Genomic DNA, 23200 nt, shown 5'->3' on the forward strand with positions numbered 1-23200 from the left:
TGGTCTAGTTACTGTTAGGCAAGATGTAAATTGTAGCTTTAATATTTCTACCTTGTTTTGAGAGGGATGTGACATGTCAGGTGTATCAGGTATATGAATTATGGGTTTAAGAACATGACTTCTGAAAGAATATAAACCAGCTGGCAAATAAAATTGCCTGTTGGTTTGGGCCATGCACTGTCATGCAGGGAGCAATTCGAGTTACTTGTGTTCCCAGTGCTGCGTTCATTCTGTAGGTTGATGCTTCATTTTCCAATCTCTATTTTTGCAACTTAGGCAGAAGACAGATGATGAAATACTTCAGTATATTGAATTAAGAACAGGAAACTTTCTAGCAGATTTCCATGTGCTTTCCCAGGATAATATTCCTTTCACTGTTCGTGTTTACTGTGTATTTCTTTTCTCTGCAATGTAATTCTTGTTTTCACCTATTCATCTGGATGCCAGATAGAAATTAAAATAAAAAGACTGCACTCTAAATGGGTTCCTGAATGCTATTATAAAGCATGGCAGGTTTAACAAACAAGCTCGATAAAAGTAGTTCCCACTTTGCTTCAATAAATAGACAGGCTGTTTGTGTCCTTGGTTAGATTGTAGTTGTCCTAGCTTTATTTCTTGCTTATTCTGTTGTACTATATGTGTGAGTGCAGCTTTTAGCATTTATATTTTTAGTGTTCTTTAAAATCAAAATGCTTAAATCAACATCTTCTTTTCTATTCAAGAGATGCATTTGATACAGTCCACAAAAGCTGCTTCCAACACATGCCATTTTTAATTGCTTTACCAATTACATTTTCTCAAGTCTAGCTAATAAATTTCTGCCTAACTGTGCACTTACTCACAATATGGGCAAGATGTAGACACCATTCAGATGTGAAGACCTATTACAAGATTGAAATAGATTTCTAATGCATTTATCATTCATCTTTGCAGAGTGTGATTTCAATCAGAAAAAAAAAAAAAAAAAAAAAAAAAGATGAATGGTTTGACAGTTTCCACCCATATACGCCGCTAAAACATAATATGCTTCTTCTAGTTTTCAGCTATTAGAGACTTTAACATGCAATGTGACCTTGGTCTGCAAAGCATGTTTGGTTAGCACAAAAACTTAATCATAAGAAGTCATAAGTAGAATCCTTCTTCTTTACTGCCCTTTTTCTGGGACTTGGAAATTTATTGCTTCTGGGACAGGTAGGATATGAACAATGGGCCAAATAGAGTCCAGGGTTATCTCATCTGTGTGAAAACTGCTGCTGAAAATCGATGTGACCTCTGCTACACTGTCATCCCAATTCCCACCCTCTGTGTCCTATTTGTCTTTTGGTAGAAGCTTAGATCTGTGTGCTGTCTCTATGTGTCTCTCTTGGGCCAGATTATCAAAATGAATCATTGCCTGCATACCTCTTATATTTCTATTTATTTTCCTGGTGTTGACTAGGTCTGATGAAATATGATTCTTTTTGCATTTGATCCTCACTGCAGCAAGCAGCACCTAATTTAGCTGTGTCTATCTCTTTAAAGAAGAGTAATACTATTTTGAAACTTCAATCTGCTGTACAGTAACATTACAAACCATAGACCATGCAACCTGTCTTCACAGTCAATAGTAATTTTCCTTTCGGCCAATTTAATGTTATTACTTTCATCTCCAAATAGTAGAGATTTCTAGAGATTTTAAAGCAGCTATAGTTTTGTTATGCATACTTCATGTATTACTTTCTTTTTCAAATGCCACATCTTTTCGGTCTTTTGTGACTCCATGGCTTAGATATTATTTCTGTGTAGCATCATTTTAAAAACTTTGACACTGATATAAGATATTTAAATATGAGAGATGGTGTATCTGAATCTGCATGAACTCCGTGCTCTCAGTGTGTTACCAGAGTTGTTTTTTTGGAAATGGATCGTTTAAATTACATGAACGCAGCTCTGAAATGATAGCTGTGAAGATGTGTAGAGGTTACTGGCTTTTGTTGTCACTGGTCCTGAGGAATCATTATGAAGATTTTCCATTTAACGAACTCACACAGTGAAAACAAGATACTCCCTAAACAGAGATTGCAAAGAATACTTGAAAAGTGCTGATGCTCCTGGTTTGTTGTCAGTAGCATGTTTCAGAAACACAGCAAAAAGTGCTTGCTGCTCCCAGAGTTTGTTAAAGTAGATAATAGTAATGCTGTAGAGACAGTGTCGTTTAATTTGTTGTCAGATTGTTTCTGAGTTGGTTTTTTTTTTAAATGAGAGATGGGAGAAGGAAGCCTTTTCAATATAGTGCGGTTTAATTTTAAATCCTGGTGTTAATATGACCAAGACACTTGACAAATGAAACTTCCAGGACTGGCTGTACAGTAGCCCTTAGAAAGCACAGGCATCATGAACTTATGGTCAATACGTTAGCTGCAAAAGCAATTGCTGAGAGCATATTCTTCATTATTTCTGCAAGTGCGGGAACATAAAGACTAAATTTCCCTGGAATATTACACAAAAATACTTTTTCTAACATTTCAGAGTAAAATAAATGTACAGCGTTTGGCTTTAAAGACTGCTAGATTTTAATTTCGTGTTTTTTAGCAATTAACTTGGTGTTTAAAATGAGTATGTGGGGAAGAAGTACTCCTAGGGATCTGAGAGGAGATACATTTGCTGACCTAAAATACGTTTAAATTATCCTCTTCAAAAATGTAGTGTAGTACTTCAAAAGTGTAGTATTGGTGATAGTGCTGATTCATCACAAAATTTAAAGGACTTTTGAAAAATAATTACTAATGCTGTTGTTTCTTTCCGGATACACATTTCTCCTGTCTGTGCACAGCTTGATCTGTAACAACATGATCTATTTGAAACAAAGAGTGAAGGGGAAGCTACCAGGCCCCGATTCCGCAATTCATAAGCGATCCCTCAGTCTGGTTGGGCGCAACTGTGCCCTCTCCTCCCGGCAGTTCCCGCCACCCAGCCCTCACTGTACCTCTGTGCCTTTGCAGAGAAAACTCAGCAAAGCATTTCTGGCTGCTGCCCGGGACTAGAAAGGCTGACAGGAGCAAGGTACTTGTTAAGGAAACCTGCGCTGACACTTCACTGACAACATGGAGTTGGTGCTAGCTAAGCAGGAGGGGATGACTCAGTGGAGATTATTTACTGCTGAGTATGGGAAGGATAATGTTAAAGGAGTAAAGAGATGTGATACATTTCTTGATTAGAATTTTGTCAAGGTTATTGCAACAAAAACTGCGCATCACAGAATGGCAAACATGATAGAATGAAGAAAGGTCATTCAGGTTTAATGAACTGCGTAATACTGTTATAATTCTGTAGTATAATTCTGTAGAATTTGGGATATAATAGTCTATTACAGCTTTGTTATAGTCTTCGGGATATTATTGTTCTGTGCTATTTTGCAAATTTACCTTAGCAACAATCACAGCTGCCCAAAGACTGAAGCAATGTCAATTTTACTAATGCGCTTGTATTTTGACTTCCAGGTAAACAGAATACTAGTTTCTAGAAATTACATTTACCAATATTTCCAATGCTTTCTGATGTTGCTTTTAAACCTATCTTTACAGAAGAGGTCCAAATTGCCATTCCAATAATGAAACCAACCTTAGATAAAGTCCAACTGGCTGGACAGGCCTTGCCTCCTGGATTTCCGGCGCCATTTCTTTTTGCTGATGGTCTTTCATCAGTAGAAACTCTATTAACCAACATTCAGGTAAATTATTCTCTACAGGGTTAGGCTATGTCATGATAGATAAAATGTGTTTCTTTTTCAAACTCTTTAAAAAGTTTTGGAAACTATCTTGTATCTGCAATTCTAATTTCTTTTATTTAATGTAATTCTTAGGTTTCCACTATGGCATTATCGATCATGAAAGGGTTTCATACATTGTCTATTTGACTTTATAGTTGGCAATAATGGTCATGTTAAAATTCACCGGTCTCATTATTCCTCCTTTGCTTCTCCCTGCAGTTGACTGAGGTCAACAATGATATGGTACTCCGTTTGTAATAAACCACATCAGTAGGATGAATTAGAAAAATCTATACTGAATGATTCCATGCCACAAAATTTCTCATATATAACATTTAGCTACTGCAAATGCCCAGTTGCATTCCAGGTCTATAGGTTCCTGCTTTTGATTTTTCTGTTTTCCTAATGGGTGTAAAAGAAAAAAATGGATGAATTTTGTCACTGCTGAAACAAAATGGTATTTTCAGATCTTACATTTGTATGTGTTTTAGGGCCTACTGAAAGTGGCTGTGGACAATGCGAGAGTCCAGGAAAAGCAGATACAGCAGGAAAAGAAAGAGTTAAAGATGGAGCTTTGTAGAGAGAGAGAACTAAGAGAGAGCTTGGAAAGGCAACTCACAGCTGAGCTGCAAAGCAGAGGTGAGTGAATGAAAAATGGAGTTTAGATATCTATTAAATGTATAACCCTTTGGCATTTCCAGCTGGAGCTATTGAGGACTCGGAGTTAACTGACATTCATACTTCAGTGTAATGCAGCAGTGGACTAGCACTGGTAATGAAAGATTTAAATTTAATAAAAACAGAATGAAGCACACTTTCCTGTAAGCAGACAGAACAGTGACTGAAGGATTATTTCCTGGAGGGCAACTGGCCGCAGAGAGTTTTGGCAAGTTCTGTGGAGGAAAGCTGATTCAGTTTCATGGCTTTCACGTGTATTATTACCAGTCCCCCTGTGTATTCCCAGCCTGATTCCTTCATCTGACAGCTTTAATTTCTTTTGTTTTTTGCTATTATCCTCCAAGCCTTGAGAATCAGTCTTACTGTGAGAAAGATAATATGTCTGTAATTTGGGTATTTAGGTGATTTTTTTTCATTACCTTACTACTAATCTAGCCCACTTTTCTGTAGTTTAGGTGCCAGTCAGCTAGTTTTTCTTGTAGATAACTTCAGTGCAACAAAATAGACGAAACTATGAGAAATTGTCTACGGAAGTGCAAGATCTGAAGCAAATAACCCTAGATAACTTTTCTTCCATCAGGAGAGTGAGATGCAATAGCACTCCCCATATGGGGCCTTCTAAGACAAAACCATGACTGTTTAGAAGCTTTTGATAATAATAGGCAATTAAATTGGTAAATCTGAATTTTTCGCTGTGATATTGCAAAGGCGTTAGTATTCATTTTAAAATTCAAATCTGCATCTGAAGGCGAGAAATAATACTTTATGTGCCAAAAGCTACTTCTAGATTGCATCCATGAAATCAGAAAGAACAAACTAGATAAGACTAAAAATGTAGGTGCCAAGTACTGTCTTCCTGTTCATTTTGAATTGAAGTCAGGTGTGTAGAACAGGTGTCTGCAGCACCAGGTCTCGGTGAGAGGCAGCGGAGAAGGGCGCTTCTAAGTCGAGTTGTGAAGTTATTGAAGTTGCTAAATTGCAGTGAGTGTTCAGAAATGTTGCATCACCCCAGGCTAAGTATGGATGAGACTGCTGTATTTTTGTAAAACAAAACTTACCTCCCTGTAGACAGGCAGCACACTGTGCACCTCCAAAGTCACATTTAAGTCAACAAAAACCTTAAGCCATTCACAGACTGTTGGCTTTTGGCTCAAAAGAGAATCTCACCGATAATCAATATCCTCAGAATTGTTTGTCTTTCAGGTCATCACCAAATGCACATCTGTATTATTATAGTAGGCTTTTTCATATGGCTTGCTCAATTTCCAGGGTTATGTTCTACAGATCACATTTTGATATTCATAATTTATTGAATCTCTCAGAGATTTCCCATGTAATGGCAGCCCTTTTTTGGGTTTTTTCCCCTTACTGGAGCAGTCACAAATCCAGAAGGATCTGTGAAAGTCAATAAGAATTCAGATGAACAAGTGGTCACAAGAAGTTCTGTAAATACTGTGGATTTTCCCAGAATTTTTCCAGATTTTTAAATAAATTTTCTAATAATATTTTGTGATTTGAAACTGACAGGTATTTAATATACAGAAGCAAATAAATAAAAGGGATTGCAAAATACTGCTTGTGTCAATCCAATACTTGTGAGTGGTATTTGCCAGAGTGTGCCCACTAGCAAACCTCACTCTAAAAATGTGGTAATTTTTAAAGGGCATTTATGCTTAAGGTTGAATTCTTTTTAGTCTTTTAGTTTTAACTACCCTTTCTAGTGCCATCACTTCTCCATTTGTTTGATTCCATAATGAACCCATGGGATTACGTGCTGCTCTGTGGAATTTGACTACCCACGTGAACCAAAGCAGCACAGTGCAAAAGCATCTCCCGATCCTCTGCACGAGCTGCGATGGGTTGTGTCAGCGCAGCGCTTTCATATGAGCTGGCGTATGCTGCAGAGTGGTCTTTGACCCCTTCCAGAACTCAATAAAAATGTTCTCCTCCTGGTTCTGAGAACATACGTGGGCATCAGCCTCCAGTCCAACTGATCCTCGTGCCAGTCAGACGTGCCAGCTGATGGCAGAATTCCTGGAACAAGTGCTGTGCCCAGGAGGGGAGTATTTTCTGGCTGCAGGAGACGCTCAGCAGAAGTGTGGTGCTGAGCCTGTAGAGATCCTACCAAGCAGTTTAAACCAGGGAAGGGAGGTGTAGATCATACAAAGGAGAGACACAATAGAGTGTTCTTGCAGCACTGGTGAAAAAAAATGAGTGTAAAAGGGCCCAATAAAGATAGTTTACTACGGCTAATATGGACAGTCTGTTAGCCAGCAGGAGCACAGGAGGGGTTGTTGTTGGCAAAGGTAGGTATTTTAGATGTAGTTCTGGCCCAGGTAACGGTAACCTTGTGCTGGTGAAAAATAGAGTTAAATATGGGATTAAGATTCAGGGTTTGAAAAGGAAAATGATTAAAAGGTGCATTTTATTGCTTGAATTTATATATGTGAGGGAACACAATCATAGTCAATGTCAGCGGTTCCCAGTGAAGATACCGATCATCTGGCTACAATTATTACTATACAATTCTCTAGTTATGGGTTTAACTTTATTTATAATTGGGTTTAAGACAGAGATTAGTCAGGAGTACTTCTGTTTTCAGCCAAATCTTGGGTGGCTGGACCAACGCCTGTGGATGATCTTTGTCAAGGCATTGTATCTGCTTTTTGTCTGTAAAAGAGAAGAGATAAGGTAACTGTAAAGTGCATTGAGACCTCACACAGAGATGTACAGGAGCACTCTACTATTGCATTGTTACCTATTTTAAGTCCAAACAGCCTGCTACTATACAGTGATTTATGAAGTGCTTCAATTAGAAGGAGAAATTGCTAATGAAGATAATATACTTGATTTACTTACCAGTGTTATAACCTTGTTTTCAGACTGCTTTCCACCTGGGAAATTCCCTTTTAATTTCTCCAGGATTCTAGACATACACCCAATGATTTTTTTGTTTTCTCTCCTTTCTTTGACTTTCTCTCTTTTTTTCTCCCACTAGTGATGAACTATGAAAGTACTCATGTTATTCAGTACATGCACCTTCTCTGTGCATTTGATCTTTGAGTATGTAACGCACTTAACCCAGCTCCTCAATAGCCTCACACCTGGCTTCTGTCTTGGCCAGTGGCTCTTGTAATTTCAGTTATTCTGCTTCAAAGTTAACCCAACCACTGCTCCATTTTTACCAAAAAAATTACCACCTAATTCCAGGGGGTTTCACTCTGTACGTTGGTACTGACATTTTTGATTCTTCAGCACGCCACACAGTCAGCCTGCCTGCAGAAATGAATTCAATTTCCTTTTAATGTTAGAAAACATAACTAAAAGTGAATCTCTGCCACATTCAGAAGACTTCCTCCATCCATGAGGAGTGATCAGGGAAGACATAAGCAGTATGTTGGGATTATCTTTCTAAATAAAACTACTGGAGGAGGAGGGCGCACTATAACTCTCAGCATTAGGGGAAAAGGTTAGAATGAAGGGTGATTTATTTAATTTCGAGGATGTGCATTGCTGCTGTTGCCAGAAATTAGTTTAAGCCAATGATCTGCTCAACCAAACTCTGCAGAACTGTAGCTGGAATTCAGTCCAAATTGGTGAAGTCTGTGCAACATGACCCACCGGGCTGGCTCGGAGACTCTTGGGTTCTGGTCCGGAGAAGGTTTAAGATCTTTAACAGGATCTAAAACCCTTTCAGCTTGTTCATTGTTTCACTACAGGATATAGTCTGGGGTTTCTTTTGGTTTTATATCAGGTTCATGCCAGATTTTTATTTTTTTTCTTGAGCTAGAACTGGGCCCTTGAACATTGAACATAAACTCATTTACTGTCTCCATTATATATTAATTGTACTTTAACAGCCATTCTTACAATATATTTCAGCAACAATTCAGAAACGCTTGAAGAAAGAAAAAAAGGCAAAGAGAAAATTGCAGGAAGCTTTGGAATTTGAATCAAAGAGAAGAGAACAAGTGGAACAGGCCCTTAAACAGGCCACATCAGGTGACGGTCTCAGGATGTTAAATGGTAATGTCTTAGTTGGCCTATCACAGTTAGCTTAAAATGATGTTTAACTGAATGAAAAAAAAAGTAAGATGATGCACAAAGCCAATTCCAGAATGAAAAAACACAATCCTTTCCTGAAATAATTAAAAATCTATTTCAGGCCATGTGCTCTGTGTCACAAATTAAAAAAATAAGTCAGTCTGCAACTAGAGAAACAGACAGAGCAGTTTACACAGACATGACAAGAAATGCTGAATATATTACCAGAGAAATCTGTTACAGTGCCAGCTAAGACAATGTGAAATTTGGTTCCTGTAAGGTTCTCTGAACTCTCCTCTCCCAGCAGATTCATTTTTAGAACTGCTGAGCTTCATTTTAAAAGCCGTTTGGCTGAAGTTTGCTCAGCCTCAGGACCTATTAAGTTTGTTAAATATGTATCAGCTTTCAGAGCTGACTAGGTTTTGAATACTTCCCAAATATTCTTGTGAAACAAAAGCAAATTGGTTAATCTCCTAAAGAGGGTCATTATGTTTTGGGTAGTGGGAGGATTTGCCTCTCCTGCTTAATACAGTTCTGGCCAAAGTTTAGAGCTTTGGTTTGAATCTTTAAGAGTGAACCTAGCTGAGTTTTAATTGATTTCAGGTTCTGTAGCTAAGGTTTAGTCTGTGCATCTCTGCAGAGGCTCATGAATCAGTGTTGCATTTGGTCTCTGCTGCGTTTCTCCTGTAGTCTTTACATTAACTTTTTGCTGCCTGCTTTGGGCACTGCTGGCAACTGAGCCATAATAACATAAGAAGGCTGAAAAAACTGCCTGAACTGCCGAGTAAAAATAATGAGTTTAGCTTGTTTTGAGTTCTCAGTTGTGAGGGCTACCCAAACTGTTTTTTAAAGTCAGGGCAAGCCTGTCTACATGAACTGCCATTGCAACACTCTGCAATGGACTGCGAGTTGTGATTTATCTAGGGCACCTAAGAGATATAAACTCTTTAAGCACAAGAGCAACATCTTTCAGAGGCATTCTCATCTGCTGGGTTTTATAGTCCAGCATATCACTGTAACCAGGGACTGGCTGGCTTTTCTGATGTACTGACAGTGAACAGTGGTGATTCAGGCATGGATATACAGCTTGCAGTTGCACCGTGGTGAGGGACAATGACCCAAGGGAGAGTGGGTGGACAGAGCCAGCAGAAACCTTTCCTACCGCCTCCACTGGGTCAAAAGAAGGTCCAGATCGGATCCCACAGACATAGCCAGCCCCTCGAGATGAATGTCAGAAAAAAACTAAAATCCTGCTGTTCTGTAAGGTCAGTCACACAGATTCTGCTGTTGCTGGTAAGCACCTGCCACTCACACGCCAGTCAGTACTACTCAGCAGTTCTGGAAGCCACAAATTAAAGGGTACCAACATGCCAGCAATGTGATTAACAGATCTTTACATCTGCTATTGTGGGCCTGGCTGCTAACATTTTGATTTGCAGGCACACTCAGGTAGTCATATATATATGTTAGTGCCTGCAAGAAGCTGATATTTACATGCTAATCTGATTGCACATGCAAATCAGGTAGCTCATTAGCATCTTAATCCACAATTTAATTGCAGGTACAATTTTATGACAACAAAATGTGAAGGGCTATTCTGAATATTTTTAATTTAACTCTGACAGTCTGTCTCATTTAACAGATGCTGTTATTAGTTACAGATGACTTTGTCATTTTACATATATACAACATGCACTTGAAAAGGTTTGAAGAGAAAGAACCTTTTTAGATTAATAGATCAGTGCCCTGAACTTTCCTTCAAAACAGGAATCTGAGTAGGGGAAACCCTATGTAATAGCAGTCACTTGTAATTTTGTAAGAAAAAAATGTATATATGGAAATACTATTTGTTTGATCATATATATTTATAGGGCTATATAGGCATACATCGCATATATTTCATTTACACATACATGACTAAGATACTACTCATACTACTCTTCTGTATATGGACTATAACGGATTGCTCTGCATCACAGAATTTGGTTAGGCTGTAGGGGTGACCAGCAAACTGTCATCTTTGCAATAGACAACGATACTGCAACTAAAGTGATGTGAGAAAGCAACAGTACAGTTATTCTGTATTTAAGAAAGTGCAGAACAGGCTTGCTTCTACACAGAAAAACTTCAAAACTGTAATCACAAGTCCCTTTCAGGTGTGGGGTTTCTTGCTGTAATTTCTAAGTGCTGTATTATAAGGGAAGCAGATGTTTCTCCAGGATTTGAGGTGCCATGGATTCAAATCACATACCCTTCATGCTAATCCTTGTTGGCACAAGGTGGATAATGGCATCTGTTATCATAACACCCTGGGGCGTTTGGGCCCCCGCCCCCACCCTGAAAGGCTGTGCATACAGACGTATTATCAGTATGAAATTAAATGGTTCAAAAGTGCATATCATTATGAGACTCTTTTTCAACTTGGGAAAAAAAAAAAAAAGAGCACGATCCACTTTGGAAATCTCTTCTCAGAAATGTGGAAATGTTTCACGTAACATCACATGCGTAATTTTGATTTGGGTGGTAACTCATGCTTGCAACATCTGAGCTGAGCCTTTCAGCTGCAGTTTGCACAGTCCTTGTCTATAACATGCACTCATACCGACCGGCACACGCACACACACAAGATACTGACTGGCACTGGCCGTATTCTTTCATTCTGTACTTTGCAGGTATATGGCCAGGAGGGTCAATGTAGTTTAATATTATCACAGTTTAATTTCATCTTGTATTTTGAGTATGTCAGATGCCCTCATTCTCCAAGAGAATTTTATAGACATATTAATATCATGTGTTGGTTATTATCTGATTCTCAGACAAATGTGAAGCATGTTAAAAATAATTCACTGTGAGACCAGTAATGTTTGCACATTTTGGAAACAATTTACTACTGAAAATCCTATGAAGACCAAATGTTTTATGCAAGACCGTGCAACTTGGAGATCATCCTAGTTTGCTATAAATATTTTTCTAAAGATACATGAGAGAAGAGCAAAGGGGAATGCATTAATCTTCAGTGTCACATCTTTCAGATGCTGGAATCCCAGATATGGAAATAGAACACAACGGAACCCAACATGACAGTGCAGCAATGCAAGGTGCAGTATGTACCGCATCCCATCACATACATGTTTGTCATGAGCCATATTAAAAATTAAATGAAGTGCATAATAGTTTTTTGTCTCTGTTTTCCTGCTTTAAGATAAATGTAAATTACACAACTTCATTTTGTTTTCCTGTTCAATACAGCAAACCTGTGAAAGATCAGTACTTTACAAGACCAGAAGTTATATTTGTTTTAAATAGAGGTGTGGGAAAGTCATATTTAGCTATCAGATATGTGCTCTTAGTTCAAAAGTAATTTTACATATGATTTATCTTTTTAAAATATTTTACCTCCGATCCTTGCCCCTCTATCAATATCATATGTGTTTTCAAAAAATACATAAACTGTAGGTGGAAGAGGAAAGTCATGTTCATGTTAGGAGCAATTATACAGCGCTCCCTTTTCCTCCCTGTTCAGTGACTGTAAATACAGAACATTCATGTATTGTCTCAGTGCTTCTCAAAGAATAATAAATGCATTCTGGCTGTAGGCCTGTGACCAAAGGGAGTTGTGTAATCGTCAGTTAGGGGCGCTGAGAAACAGAGATCTTAAAGGTTGTTTCCATTACCATTGGAAGCCTATTTGAGACGCACAGAAAATCCATAGTCACCTGTGATAAAATTTGGTCAGAGCAGTTTGAACGTAGAAATTCTCTGACTTTGGAGAAAGCCCGGCTTTGTAGTGCTGGTCTTCTATAAAACCAGCCTTCTTCTCCCGTTAGTCCTGTGCTGTGTTCACTGCACACCGCTCAGTTCTGTGCTGGCTACCCCAGCAGCCTGGAGACAGCTGCCTGTTTCAATAGAGCTGCTGCTCTTAGAAAGCACTCCCACCCTTTCTACTGAGTCATGTCATGGTAATGTGCAGAAAGTAATGTGCGTTGAAGTAACTGAAGGCAGTCCCCTTCTGTGCAGACAGAAGAAGGACTGCAGTATGGTTGCAGATAGGAACGTAACTTCTAGCATCTCCCAACTGTTAAAGGCTTGACTTTGCATACCTCTGGTATGCATCTGCTGTCCATCTGTCATTGTGCAGGAAAGCTTTCAAATATTTTTACTTCTGTCTCTTTTTGTGATTTTAGGTTCATATGCTATGTATTACAAAGAAGGAGAATCACAGCTTTATTGCAATGCATATATATATACCTATAACATATGTGTGTATATATATATACACACATATATCATCAGAGTTGTGCTCTAAATATTGCAATTGGGAAATTATTACTGCCAGAAATAGTCAAAATATTGGATAAGCACTTGGGACACATGTATTGAAATTTGACAAGCAAAATATTCCTAATGTTTCTGATCTATTTATGATACCTGCTGAGATGAATGCTCAGTGCTCTTCCAAAAAGTTTCTGAGAGTCAAAGATGCATCTGGACAGAATCTTGTAAAAACAGGAAGTTAATTTCAATTGTCAAATGAAGCAAGAAAGTTACATTTGGCTCAAATGTGTCTTCCCATCAAAAATTATTATAAATAACTGTGGGGAAAGTGATGCATAGCCACTTCCAACAACCATTTACTTAACTTTCCTACACTTCCTTTAGTCTATTGATACACAAAAAAAGCTTGTAACTTTACGATTTTTATTTCAGGTTGGTTTCTTGGGTTTTTGTTTTAATCTGATCCCAATTACATCATTCTTTAGTTTTAACAGGCTTCGGATCATGAAGCTTTTGTTCAGGTTAAAAGCTCGAACGCAGGGAGAACTGGACATCCACTGTGTTCAGTGTCCCCGAGCTTGGTGCTGCTCTGTGGGAGCAGAACGTGACGTGGGCAGTAGGATCTGTAAACCTGTCCCCCGCTCCTCAGTGCCAAAGCATCTCTTGTCTTCACCACCGTGGTGAATGACAGCGTACGCTGACTGCTGTGACTTTGCTGGGGTAATCCTGTTCATATGTAAATGTGTGATGAGTTTAGCCAGTTTTTCACTAAGAACTCTCAGCTGATAAAGAGGTTTCTGAAGAGCTCTCTGTAGGGCTTGTTTAGATTTCAAAGTGTTTCTGTCCTGTAGCCCCATCTCTTTCATTTTTATTTATGCTGATATTGTAATACCTTTTTATTCTCTTTTCCTTTGATTACAATTTTTGTACCTGACAGCTAGCATTGCACTGCTGTCTTCGACAATTTGAGCACACTCCCTCGTTGCCCCCTTCATTTGCTGCCCTTGTTTTTTGGGCACTGGGAGGTGGAAGGGTCAAAACACATGTCCCTAATACAAAGCTGTTTCCAAGCTTCCAAAATCTCTATTGCACAGAAAAATAAGCTTTATCATCAATGCAGACCTTTCCTTTTCTGTTGTCAATAGCTCTGCTGGACAGAAATCTATCATTCACACAGTGCCTTTCCTTTGAAATTCAATTAGTTTCCCTGCCAGTATCTCCTTAAGACTGTTTAAAGGAAGATTACAAAAATACTGCACAGCTACCTTTCACAGTGATTAAGTCGTATCATATTTTATGCTCATTTCTTAAAATTATTTTATTAACACAAGCTGTTCATATGCTGGGATTCGGATCTGCATCATACATCTTTTCCATTTAGTTGACTCATTTTCTCTATGCTTTGTATATTAATTGGATGGAAATTCTGTGCAGATGAGACTTAACTTTTTTGAACTTGACAGTCTTAATACCTCCACCCTCCGCATACCTGAGTTTCTAGGTCAGCATAGATTGATCTGAGAGAAGCTTTTTAGCTGACAAAATAGAAAAGTAATAGTTGCTGTAGTCACGAAGCCCCCTGCATAGTTGAGTGGTGCTGGAGAGGGTGATGCATGCCCACAGACACCCTTCTGGTCTTGCTTCCATAACTCACTTGTGGGCCAGCAAGATAGTGCATCAACCATTTTATCAACCAATCTCCGTTTCACATAAAATAAACATACTGGGTGTCATTAAGTGCACCTTCAGATCAATGATTTTTGCAAATGACATTCAAGTACCATTCGAGTAGTGCATTTTTGCTGATAAAAGCAAATTAAATTAGCACAACTACAAGTGTGCTGATAAAAACTAAAACCGAACAGCAGCACCATTAGCTAACAAAGTAATATTTTCTCTTTACTGCTTTCTGCCATTTAGTTATTATCCTATTGGAAATCTAATTATAATCCTTTTACTCCCTAGTCAAACTTCACAGTTTTTGCAAGCTTAGCACTGACAAGTGATTTCATTACATTTGATTGCCCGCGCCCAGATTGACTTAACTTCACTCCGAGACCTAAAAGCCCTCTCAGTTTCTCAGATTCCCTGTTTGCACATTACAGCAACAGCTCCTTTAATTAATTAGCATGAACAGCAGTAACATGAACTGCTGAACAGAAAATAACATCATTTTATGATCACAGGGAGACTTCTCCTTTTGCATGTTTATACCTTAGTTAACTTTTGTATTACTATATTTCATTGTTAGGGGATATTGGAACAATCAGCAAAGCAATGTTATCTTAAAATTTAAAAAAATAGATGTTACTATAATACCTGATGATAACAATTTACAAAAAATAAAAGACTAAATTTCAAGAAGGGGGCAGCAGCACAGGCGGACAGACTTTCCTGAGGTGAAAACATGGTTCAAAGGAAATGTGGTTCACTGTACCTGTGACAAGAAAGTGACCCAGGGCTGCTGATGCTTTTGTTTGTGAAGTAATCTGGCAGAGATTTAGCACAAAAACTCTCAGTAACTTTGAGTAACTTTTTATTTTTACCTGTTTGCCAAAGATGAAGGGCTGTTGAAATTTGGAACATATTTTGGGTTCTGTTATTTAGAAACGTACGCTATATTTTTTCAATATTCTGATATAACCAGTCAATTTTCAAATCCAGCCTATGGTGAAAAGGGTGCAAAGGGGACAGAAAAGAGAGGGATGGTATTTTTTAGAGGTTTAACAACTTCCTTATTGTATCAAATTATACCTCCAAATGCTGCAATCCACTGAAACCAACCATGCTATGGAATTTGGGAATTTCAGAGTACTCTACAACTGTAAGAGACAAATTCAACATCTTGGAAATTATAGTGCGAATGTCTTGGTCTTGCTTTCACTGAAAAAAATGTTCACACACAATTTTACAGAAGAAAAACCACAGAACCCTGTGATTAGAAACTTGAGATGAAACTAAACTGAGGCCCGATACTTGCCTTGTGAGGTCTTCGCTGTCTTGTTGAGTCTTAAGCCCTTCGTTCTTCCTCCTGCCCAAGCCATGCTCTGTCCCTAGAGCATGTCCTGCTCTGGATGCTCTGAGTTACTAAACCTCCAGTAGTTACTTTGTGCTGTGTCATATTGTAGGGTTCCTAGACAAACTCTGTCAAAGTTTGTGTGCAATTACCGGACTGTCATACCGTGCACACGCCGGCCACGCGCTGCTGAAAGCCGTCTCGTTAGCTGCTAACCAAGACAAGAGCCCTCTTTAGTACCTAGCCATGAGATTACTGTGCTGGCTGACTACATGGCTCACCAGCAGGTGATACAGATGCAGGGCTTTAAAAGCCACAGTTTTGCTGAGGTTACTCTCGGTGTTATTTCTACTTTTGGCGTGTGGTGGTTTTCTGAATCTCTCTCCGTAAGCACATGCACACACATATGAGGAAGGAAGCTGAGATTTTGTGATTTACTGGAAACAAAAGGTGGGTAAAGGTTTCCCCAGGAGTGTGAAGGTCCATACCTTTCTGTTCTTACAGAGGGCTAAAACGGTTAGTCAGTAATTCAGTGTCAGTAGGTTTGAGCATTTCCTGAGCAGGAACCACTATGTTATCTCCTTGTCTGCTCAAACTGACAGTGGCAATCCAGCACCTGTATAGTGAACCTTGTCCTGGGTTATTGTTACTTAGTAGAAATCCTGTTTATTGTACAAGTTTTTAGGTCCGTTAACATGGATGTGGAAATACTTGGCAGACTCAGCTGAGTAGCCCTAAGCACAGAGGAAGCGGGGAGGAGGCCCCGGTGCAGCACCTCCACGAGTGCGGGAACCAGCGCCCGCGGGGAGGGGAGGTCTGGTACCGCTGCCCGGGGGGAGGCTCCTCGCCAGCCAGCGTGAGAGGGCAGAGACTGCACAGCTGCAGGGGCGGGAAAGAAGCGATGGCATGAAAGAACGAGGGATTCAAAGAAAGCAAACCAAACTTCATTAGTACTGCTGCTCTCAGAAGCAGCATTTGTTGTTTGCACCCTTCTGTGAGTCTAGAGGAAAGCACGCCTTGCTCATGGTGTGTTATTTTTTCTTGTTCACTGCTCAGTTTGGAAAATATTTACAGATAAATGGAAGGGAAAAGTTTTGCTGGACAACCAATAAACAGGCAAAGAAGTCAGTTTTACTCATAATTCAGCTGACTGACTAGCCCAAAAGCATGAGAACTGGCTGCAGGCCAGGTCTTTTTTTTTTTTTTTTTTTTTTTCACAGTAGTGAAGGGTTCTTTTGCTGTGCTTTTTGTAATTGCTGTGGTCCTTACCCCACTGGCAGGGGCCTGCCTGCAGCCACCTTCCAGGCCAGCCAGCACTCCTGTTTGCCAAGAGGTGCCAAGGGAAGGAGGGTTTTTTGAGGGATGTCATCCACAACAGAAGCAAACTATTACCTGATTTTTCTTTTTCTTTCTGCAAAGTAAGAGACTGACTCAAACTGGTTAGCCCCAGCTTTGTAGCTTAGATTTATTGCTATGGCATTGTATCTTCCGTGTGTTGCTGCATCCAACACCCAGCTTGGCTCTGCCCAAGCTGAAATGCTGACTGTTTATGTTGCCTAGGAAGGGGGGAGAGATCAGCTCCTGCCCAGTATATTTGCTGTAGCATACCAGACTCTTTCTTTGCATCAACCTCTCAGGCTGGAGTTGTGCAAAGCCTCTGAGCACACGGGCCTGGCCCGTGGCTGCCCTCCACCCCCCTGCTGCGCTTCTGCCCACAGAAACACAGCCACATCTCAGCTCTACCTAACCTTTATTTTAGCAGCTCCCCAAATCCTCCTTCATCTAAATTGGCAAATTAGGATTGTTATTTTATCATTTCATCTCTGCTACCCACATTCTCTGCAACATACAATGCTGGGGTTTATTTTTTTAAATTACATTAATAATTTACAGCTACTGATACAACAAATTTATCCTTGTTTTCTCATTATGTAGCAGATCCCAAATCTCCTTCCCCCAATGACCAGCTTACCGTGTGCAGCCATTACCTGAACAATCCCAAGCCGTAGCCGTGTCGGTGAAGCGCAGCTAGCCGCCGCCGTCCCGTTGCTCCCCTTCCTGGGCAGGATTTGCACACCAGCATTACTGGGGTGCATTTCTTTATGCAAGTTGTGAGGGTACACATGGAAGTTTTGTTTTAAAGTACTTTCGTGGAAATACAGCTGAATTACTAACTTAAAGATACTACAAACAAAGTCTCACAAACAGTTCAGAAAATTCAGAGATCTTGGCTAAAAAAGGAAAAAAAAAAAAAAACAAAAAAGTGAATAAATATGCATGTGATAATTATTGCTTTTGGATTTGTCCTTTAAACACACATTAAAACTGTGACAGAAAAAGACAAACAATGATATTGTTGCTAAAAGGGAGTGCAAGAGATGAATGTGTACCCTAGACTAACAACTCAGGGAAGACAACACCATCCTGAGGGAAAATTACAATTATTAACACAGACTCTGGCTCACTGAGAAATTGTGAGGTCTTTACTTGTCTTATACGTTGTGAAGGGGGGAAAAAATCCTTTCTAAATGTCTTGCTTATTAAGCCAGTCATGCATTTCACTGTAGGTTGTAAAGCAATATAACATGCACAGGGGGCTCATAAGCATATTTTAGTGTTAGGGAATATCATTTATACAGTTTTTATATTGTCAATATTACCCCTAGAGAATGAGATTAGGCTTTAAACTACTGTAAATCTACGCTTTTGCTCACCTTTGTATAATTTCATTTTTTAATAGAATGAAGCCCACATAAATGAATATTTGATTAAGGGATAAACCTAATAAAAGAATACATTTATTGCACACAGATTTATTCAAATCTTTGCTATATAATACAGTAAAATGCTGTAAAATGGTATGTAGCTTGTTGTCAGCTACACTGAGGGGACGGTGAATATTCTTCAAAAAGATGAATTTGACAACATCGCATTGTCTTTCGTGTGTAAGTGGTAGCACAGATGCTCCTAACACTTTAATTCCTCATAGGTGGTTGCTGTATGACGTTGTTAATGCCATGGAGTTAAGTTTATTACACAGAAACAAGAAAGTATTTTAATTTCTGGAGAATAATTGAAAGCTTTATAAAAAAGGAAATATTTAACTATGCACTTTCTGTTTACTGATCAATAATATCTCCTGGGTGGCTGCACTGTGCTTGAGCGTTGGCATTTACTTTCTCTCTTATGGGTATTCCAGATACCTCCACTGAACTTCCCTTGAGAAATAAAGGGAACGGGAAGGAAAAAATGAAACCTGTTTCAAAGTTTAAATACTCAGTCCATCAGCCCGCAGTACCCTCAATGACCACCTCTTACCTCAGTTTGCAAAATAATTTTTAAAATACAAAAAAATATCAAGAATTAAAAAAAAAAAAAAAATTACTGATCCGTAGTGATGCCATTTTTGATAAGTCAGCTCTTCCCTTGAATGCCTGTCCGGATTCCTCCCCTCCTCTTTGCAGAGAGGGTCCGTGTTGCCAAACGCAGCACCGTACCCATGCGCACGTCCGTGGGCTCTGCCTTCTGCCTGCCTGCACACGTATCGAGCATCAGACACGGGTCGGAAGGTGCGGCTGACGCCCGTGGCCATTTCAATTCCGAGTTACGGACGCAATTTCTGCTGCCTTCCCTTGCTATGACGCGGCCTAATTGGCCAGGCCCGCCTGGCAGCCGCGCGCGGCCTGGCTGGCGGGGCGGGAGGAGCCCTTTGTGCGTCCGGCGGCCGAGCCCAGGCCCTCCAAGGGCGCCCGGGACGTGTCGTGCTGCGGCTGCTTCTCCGCAGAGCGCGGGACTGGGGTGTTCCCGGCTCACGAGGAGCACACTAGGGCAGAATTTGAGCCTTTTGGACCGCCTGTGAAGACTGGTCATCGGATTTTTTGAGGGCAGCCAATCCCACAGATTCTGTCAGCGGCTACCTTTTTTAGATGTGCAGCTGTAATACAGGCTCACTCACCTACAGCCTGCAATGGGAAGAAGTCACGTGCCGCTTCCTGATAATCAGAAAGAGACAAAAAAAAGAAAAAAAAAAAAAAAAAAAACCAAAATCCACAGCGTTCAGTATTTGCATTTCTGCTTCCCCCCTCCCCAGGCGTTGATATTTGCCCAGCTAAGTTTAAAATAATAATCAGCCAAAGGCCTGAAAATAATTTTACTCACTTCTTTGGAGGTTCCCATGCTCCCAGACGTTCCTCCAGAGATGTTATGTCCCTGACTCTTCCGATCTTTATTCTTGTTTACATCCAAAATACATATTAAATCATCTCTGGAGAGTCTGAGCCTCCTTAAAACCATGAAACATTCAATTGCTACTTAGCTGTTTCCTGTTCCTAATGAAGTGAACATGTCGGATTTGGATTAAAATTCAGCTACTGCTCTCCTCTGTTTATGGTTCCAGATGTTTTTGTTTTATCTAGGAGGTTACTTTGACAGCTATGGCTAAATGATAAATCACTCATATTATAGCTGAAATGCATTTCGAAATTGAAATGTGGCAAACTTTGAGATTGCTCCGAGGATCAGTGTCAGTTAGCAGGTCAATACTTGTTCTTTCCTTATGAGTGTTCAGTATTGGCATATGTAAAACAGTAATGGGATAGATGTCAACATTATACAAAATGCTTCTCAATATTATCATTTTGCTATCATCTTCAAGATCAGTACTTGTGGGTTTAGCTGGGTGGATTCATGATTCGTTGTAGAATGAACAGGAATATGGATTCTTGTTAGCTTTAGTTTCTATGGGCATATTAATATTTATTTTTTTATCTGGGTTTAAATTTGCTCTAATGTGAAAAATCACAGTTGATAGGTACTATGACTAGAAATATTTTTATGGAGGAAATAAGTCGCTTTGTACTTGTTTCCCTAAACAAAAATAATTTTTAAAGAAATGTGGCCATTTCTGAATGGAAGAACAGTTTTCCAAGACCAGATATTGATTTACTTCTATTACATTTTTTAATGCAATGCATTTTTTTTTTTTTAACACACTGTTGCCTAGAAGGTTTTGTGCATGTAATAATGGTAAATTGTAAAGTTGATGTCGTGTTACTTGGCCTGCCTTACAGAGACATGCAGCACAACACAGGCTGCCTTCTGAGAAAAAGAAAGAAAACGAGTGTTTAGTTAAAAAGCAAATTCCATAAGGGAAGAAAATCCAACTAGGAGTATTTATAGCCTCTGCTCAGCAGGTGATGGCTGGCAAGCACCTTTAGAAACGAGGCTGGTAGTTTTTTAGCTTTAGTTTTTAGGTTAGAAGGTGGTCAGTGCACAGGGAGCGGCCGGTTCTCTGCGTGATGGGCACCTCTCGAGGGCTTTGCCACCCAGCGCCTCTCCCACGGGAAGCATACGCCCACGACGGATGGTTCATAGCACTCGTAGATCTGATAATGTGGACTGAGAAGAAGTCCACAAACAAACAAGGAAAACCCGCCTAAGTTTCAATTAATTATAAGCTGTGTAATGCTGTAATTGACCTTTCTTCATCTTTTTTTCTTTCCTCCAGAAAACAGAACATACATCAAACCTACTATTATGTACTGAAGGAAACACCTATTGTTGAAAAATGTATAGTGACCACTATTCGAAGACTATATAGTTCATGAAAAACGTCCCTTCCAACCTTTGATGCCTTCAGTACTGTGTGAAGAACAGGATTTGTAGCATGAAACTTGAAGGACAATTTCAAGTAATTTACTGTTGCTGCATCGAAAACTGCCGTATTAAGAAATACTGAGACTTTTTACAAGCTTACCATACCAAACCAAGCCTGTTGCAACAGATCATTTTTAGGTCCCCAGAGATAGAAAGGAGTTTTAGTATTTTTAAGCACATACAGGAATTATTTCCCCCTTCCCCCCCAAAAAAGAACTTTTTTTTTTTTTTTTTTTCTAAGGAGGTAGCTATTACTGTATAGCAATGGCACAATGATTTTAAGCCACAAAGGTCCTCACTGGCTGTACATCATACAAGTCCAGTTTATCACTGAAACTGTTCAACATGGAGCTGTTTCGATTGTGTTTATAAATTAAGCTTTGTTTACTGAAGCAGATACTCGATATATATTACGTTTTAAAAAGAAATGTGTGTACATTTTTTAAAAGAATGATGTAAAAATTGTCCTTTCATTAGATGACCAATTCAAAAGTGTGAGCTAAACCCTAATAGCTGACGTAATACGAGAATTATAATTGATGCTTTTTTTTATGCTCAGTTCAGCTTGGCTTTTGGTCTTTTAAGATGAAAAAATGAATATGCAGTAGAGTGTTAGATAATGGAAACTTTTAAGTATGGTTTCTCTGTTGTACCATATTAAGTTAAAGTACACATTCTTTGTTAAAAATGTTCTTGCTAAAAATACAGTATTAAAAATTTTTTTGTTTGACTTTGGAAATCTTTTAAGATTTTTTTTTTTACTGTGAATGCCCATAGTTACTGTACTAATGCAAAACAATATTTTGCACTATTAAAAATACTTGAAGAAATTAATAAAGAGGGTGGGTTGGTATTAAACATTTTCCTAATTATTGTATGTTCCAAATTCTGAACTTTGCAAGTGAAACATTCCTTTCTCAAAATACGTGACTGAAAGCTGGTTTGAGTCAAATGGAATTAAGTAATCACCTGTTCATTCTTTACATTCATTTATGGGTCACAGGCACAAGGCATGTTTATATGTGCGTACTTATGTTTACACACACATACCCTGAATTAATCAGTCAATTAAAAAAAAAACCTTTAAATAGCTCTATGGGGAATATATTTCCTATGCTTATGTATACTGCTATCTATATCTATATGTATAGTGTTCAAACTTCCCTTTATTTTTAGCTGCATTTTTTTTCTGGTTACAGACTTTTGCCAACTTTCAAAGCGTAGCTTCAAACCACACTAGGTAATACAGCAGAATAGACTCACCTGATCTTCGTTCCTAAAGAAATCTTTGAGCTTAACCAGGTGCCAATTCAAGAAAAACATGTTGGCCTCTGTTTTACAGGTGATCAAACTAAGTATCAGAATAGTCTTCCAATATACAAATGTGGTTTATTCCATATTATTTTTATAGCAAGCATTCAAATAACTGCATTAGTCACACTGCCATTGATCAAACAATCAAAAATTGAATGAGACAAAGAAACAGGAGCATTAGGAATTGTGAGTCCTTCTGCAGTCTTAATAAAAACTCATGTGTGAGCACCTGAGCTTAAATTCTACTTTTAACTGTTTACTAATTTTAGTAGCTATTCCATCAGGATTATCTGAAATGAAGGTTGGACCTTATTTCTAAATCTTATTTTTAAAAAGGATTTGAAACAGCCCTTGGGATATGGCAACATTTCTGACTGACTGACTGGACTCTGGTATCACTCCAAAGAATTGTAGATTTTGAAGAGAGCTCTTTGATGAGTTATGCAGTATCGTGCATTTTAGAAAGAATT

General features: G+C 39.0%; 1 protein-coding gene across 7 annotated transcripts in view; it reads left to right on the forward strand.

Moving 5' to 3' along the window:
* DACH2 (dachshund family transcription factor 2) overlaps positions 1-22146 on the forward strand; it is a 311886-nt gene extending 289740 nt beyond the window's left edge. For 4 of the 7 annotated variants that reach the window (XM_042807358.1, XM_042807359.1, XM_042807362.1 and 1 more), the window contains 5 exons: positions 3564-3709; positions 4240-4387; positions 8309-8452; positions 11503-11568; positions 21268-22146. In XM_042807358.1, coding sequence (XP_042663292.1) covers positions 3564-3709; positions 4240-4387; positions 8309-8452; positions 11503-11568; positions 21268-21305 — 542 coding nt within the window. In that variant the 3' untranslated portion in view covers positions 21306-22146. The remainder of the gene's footprint in view (positions 1-3563; positions 3710-4239; positions 4388-8308; positions 8453-11502; positions 11569-21267) is intronic. The other 3 variants (XM_042807360.1, XM_042807361.1, XM_042807363.1) reach the window with 2 other exon arrangements.
* Positions 22147-23200: the final 1054 nt, after the last annotated feature.

Source organism: Tyto alba, unplaced genomic scaffold, assembly GCF_018691265.1.
Source record: "Tyto alba isolate M040663 unplaced genomic scaffold, T.alba_DEE_v4.0 Super-Scaffold_5, whole genome shotgun sequence".
NCBI classification, from domain to species: Eukaryota; Metazoa; Chordata; class Aves; order Strigiformes; family Tytonidae; genus Tyto; species Tyto alba.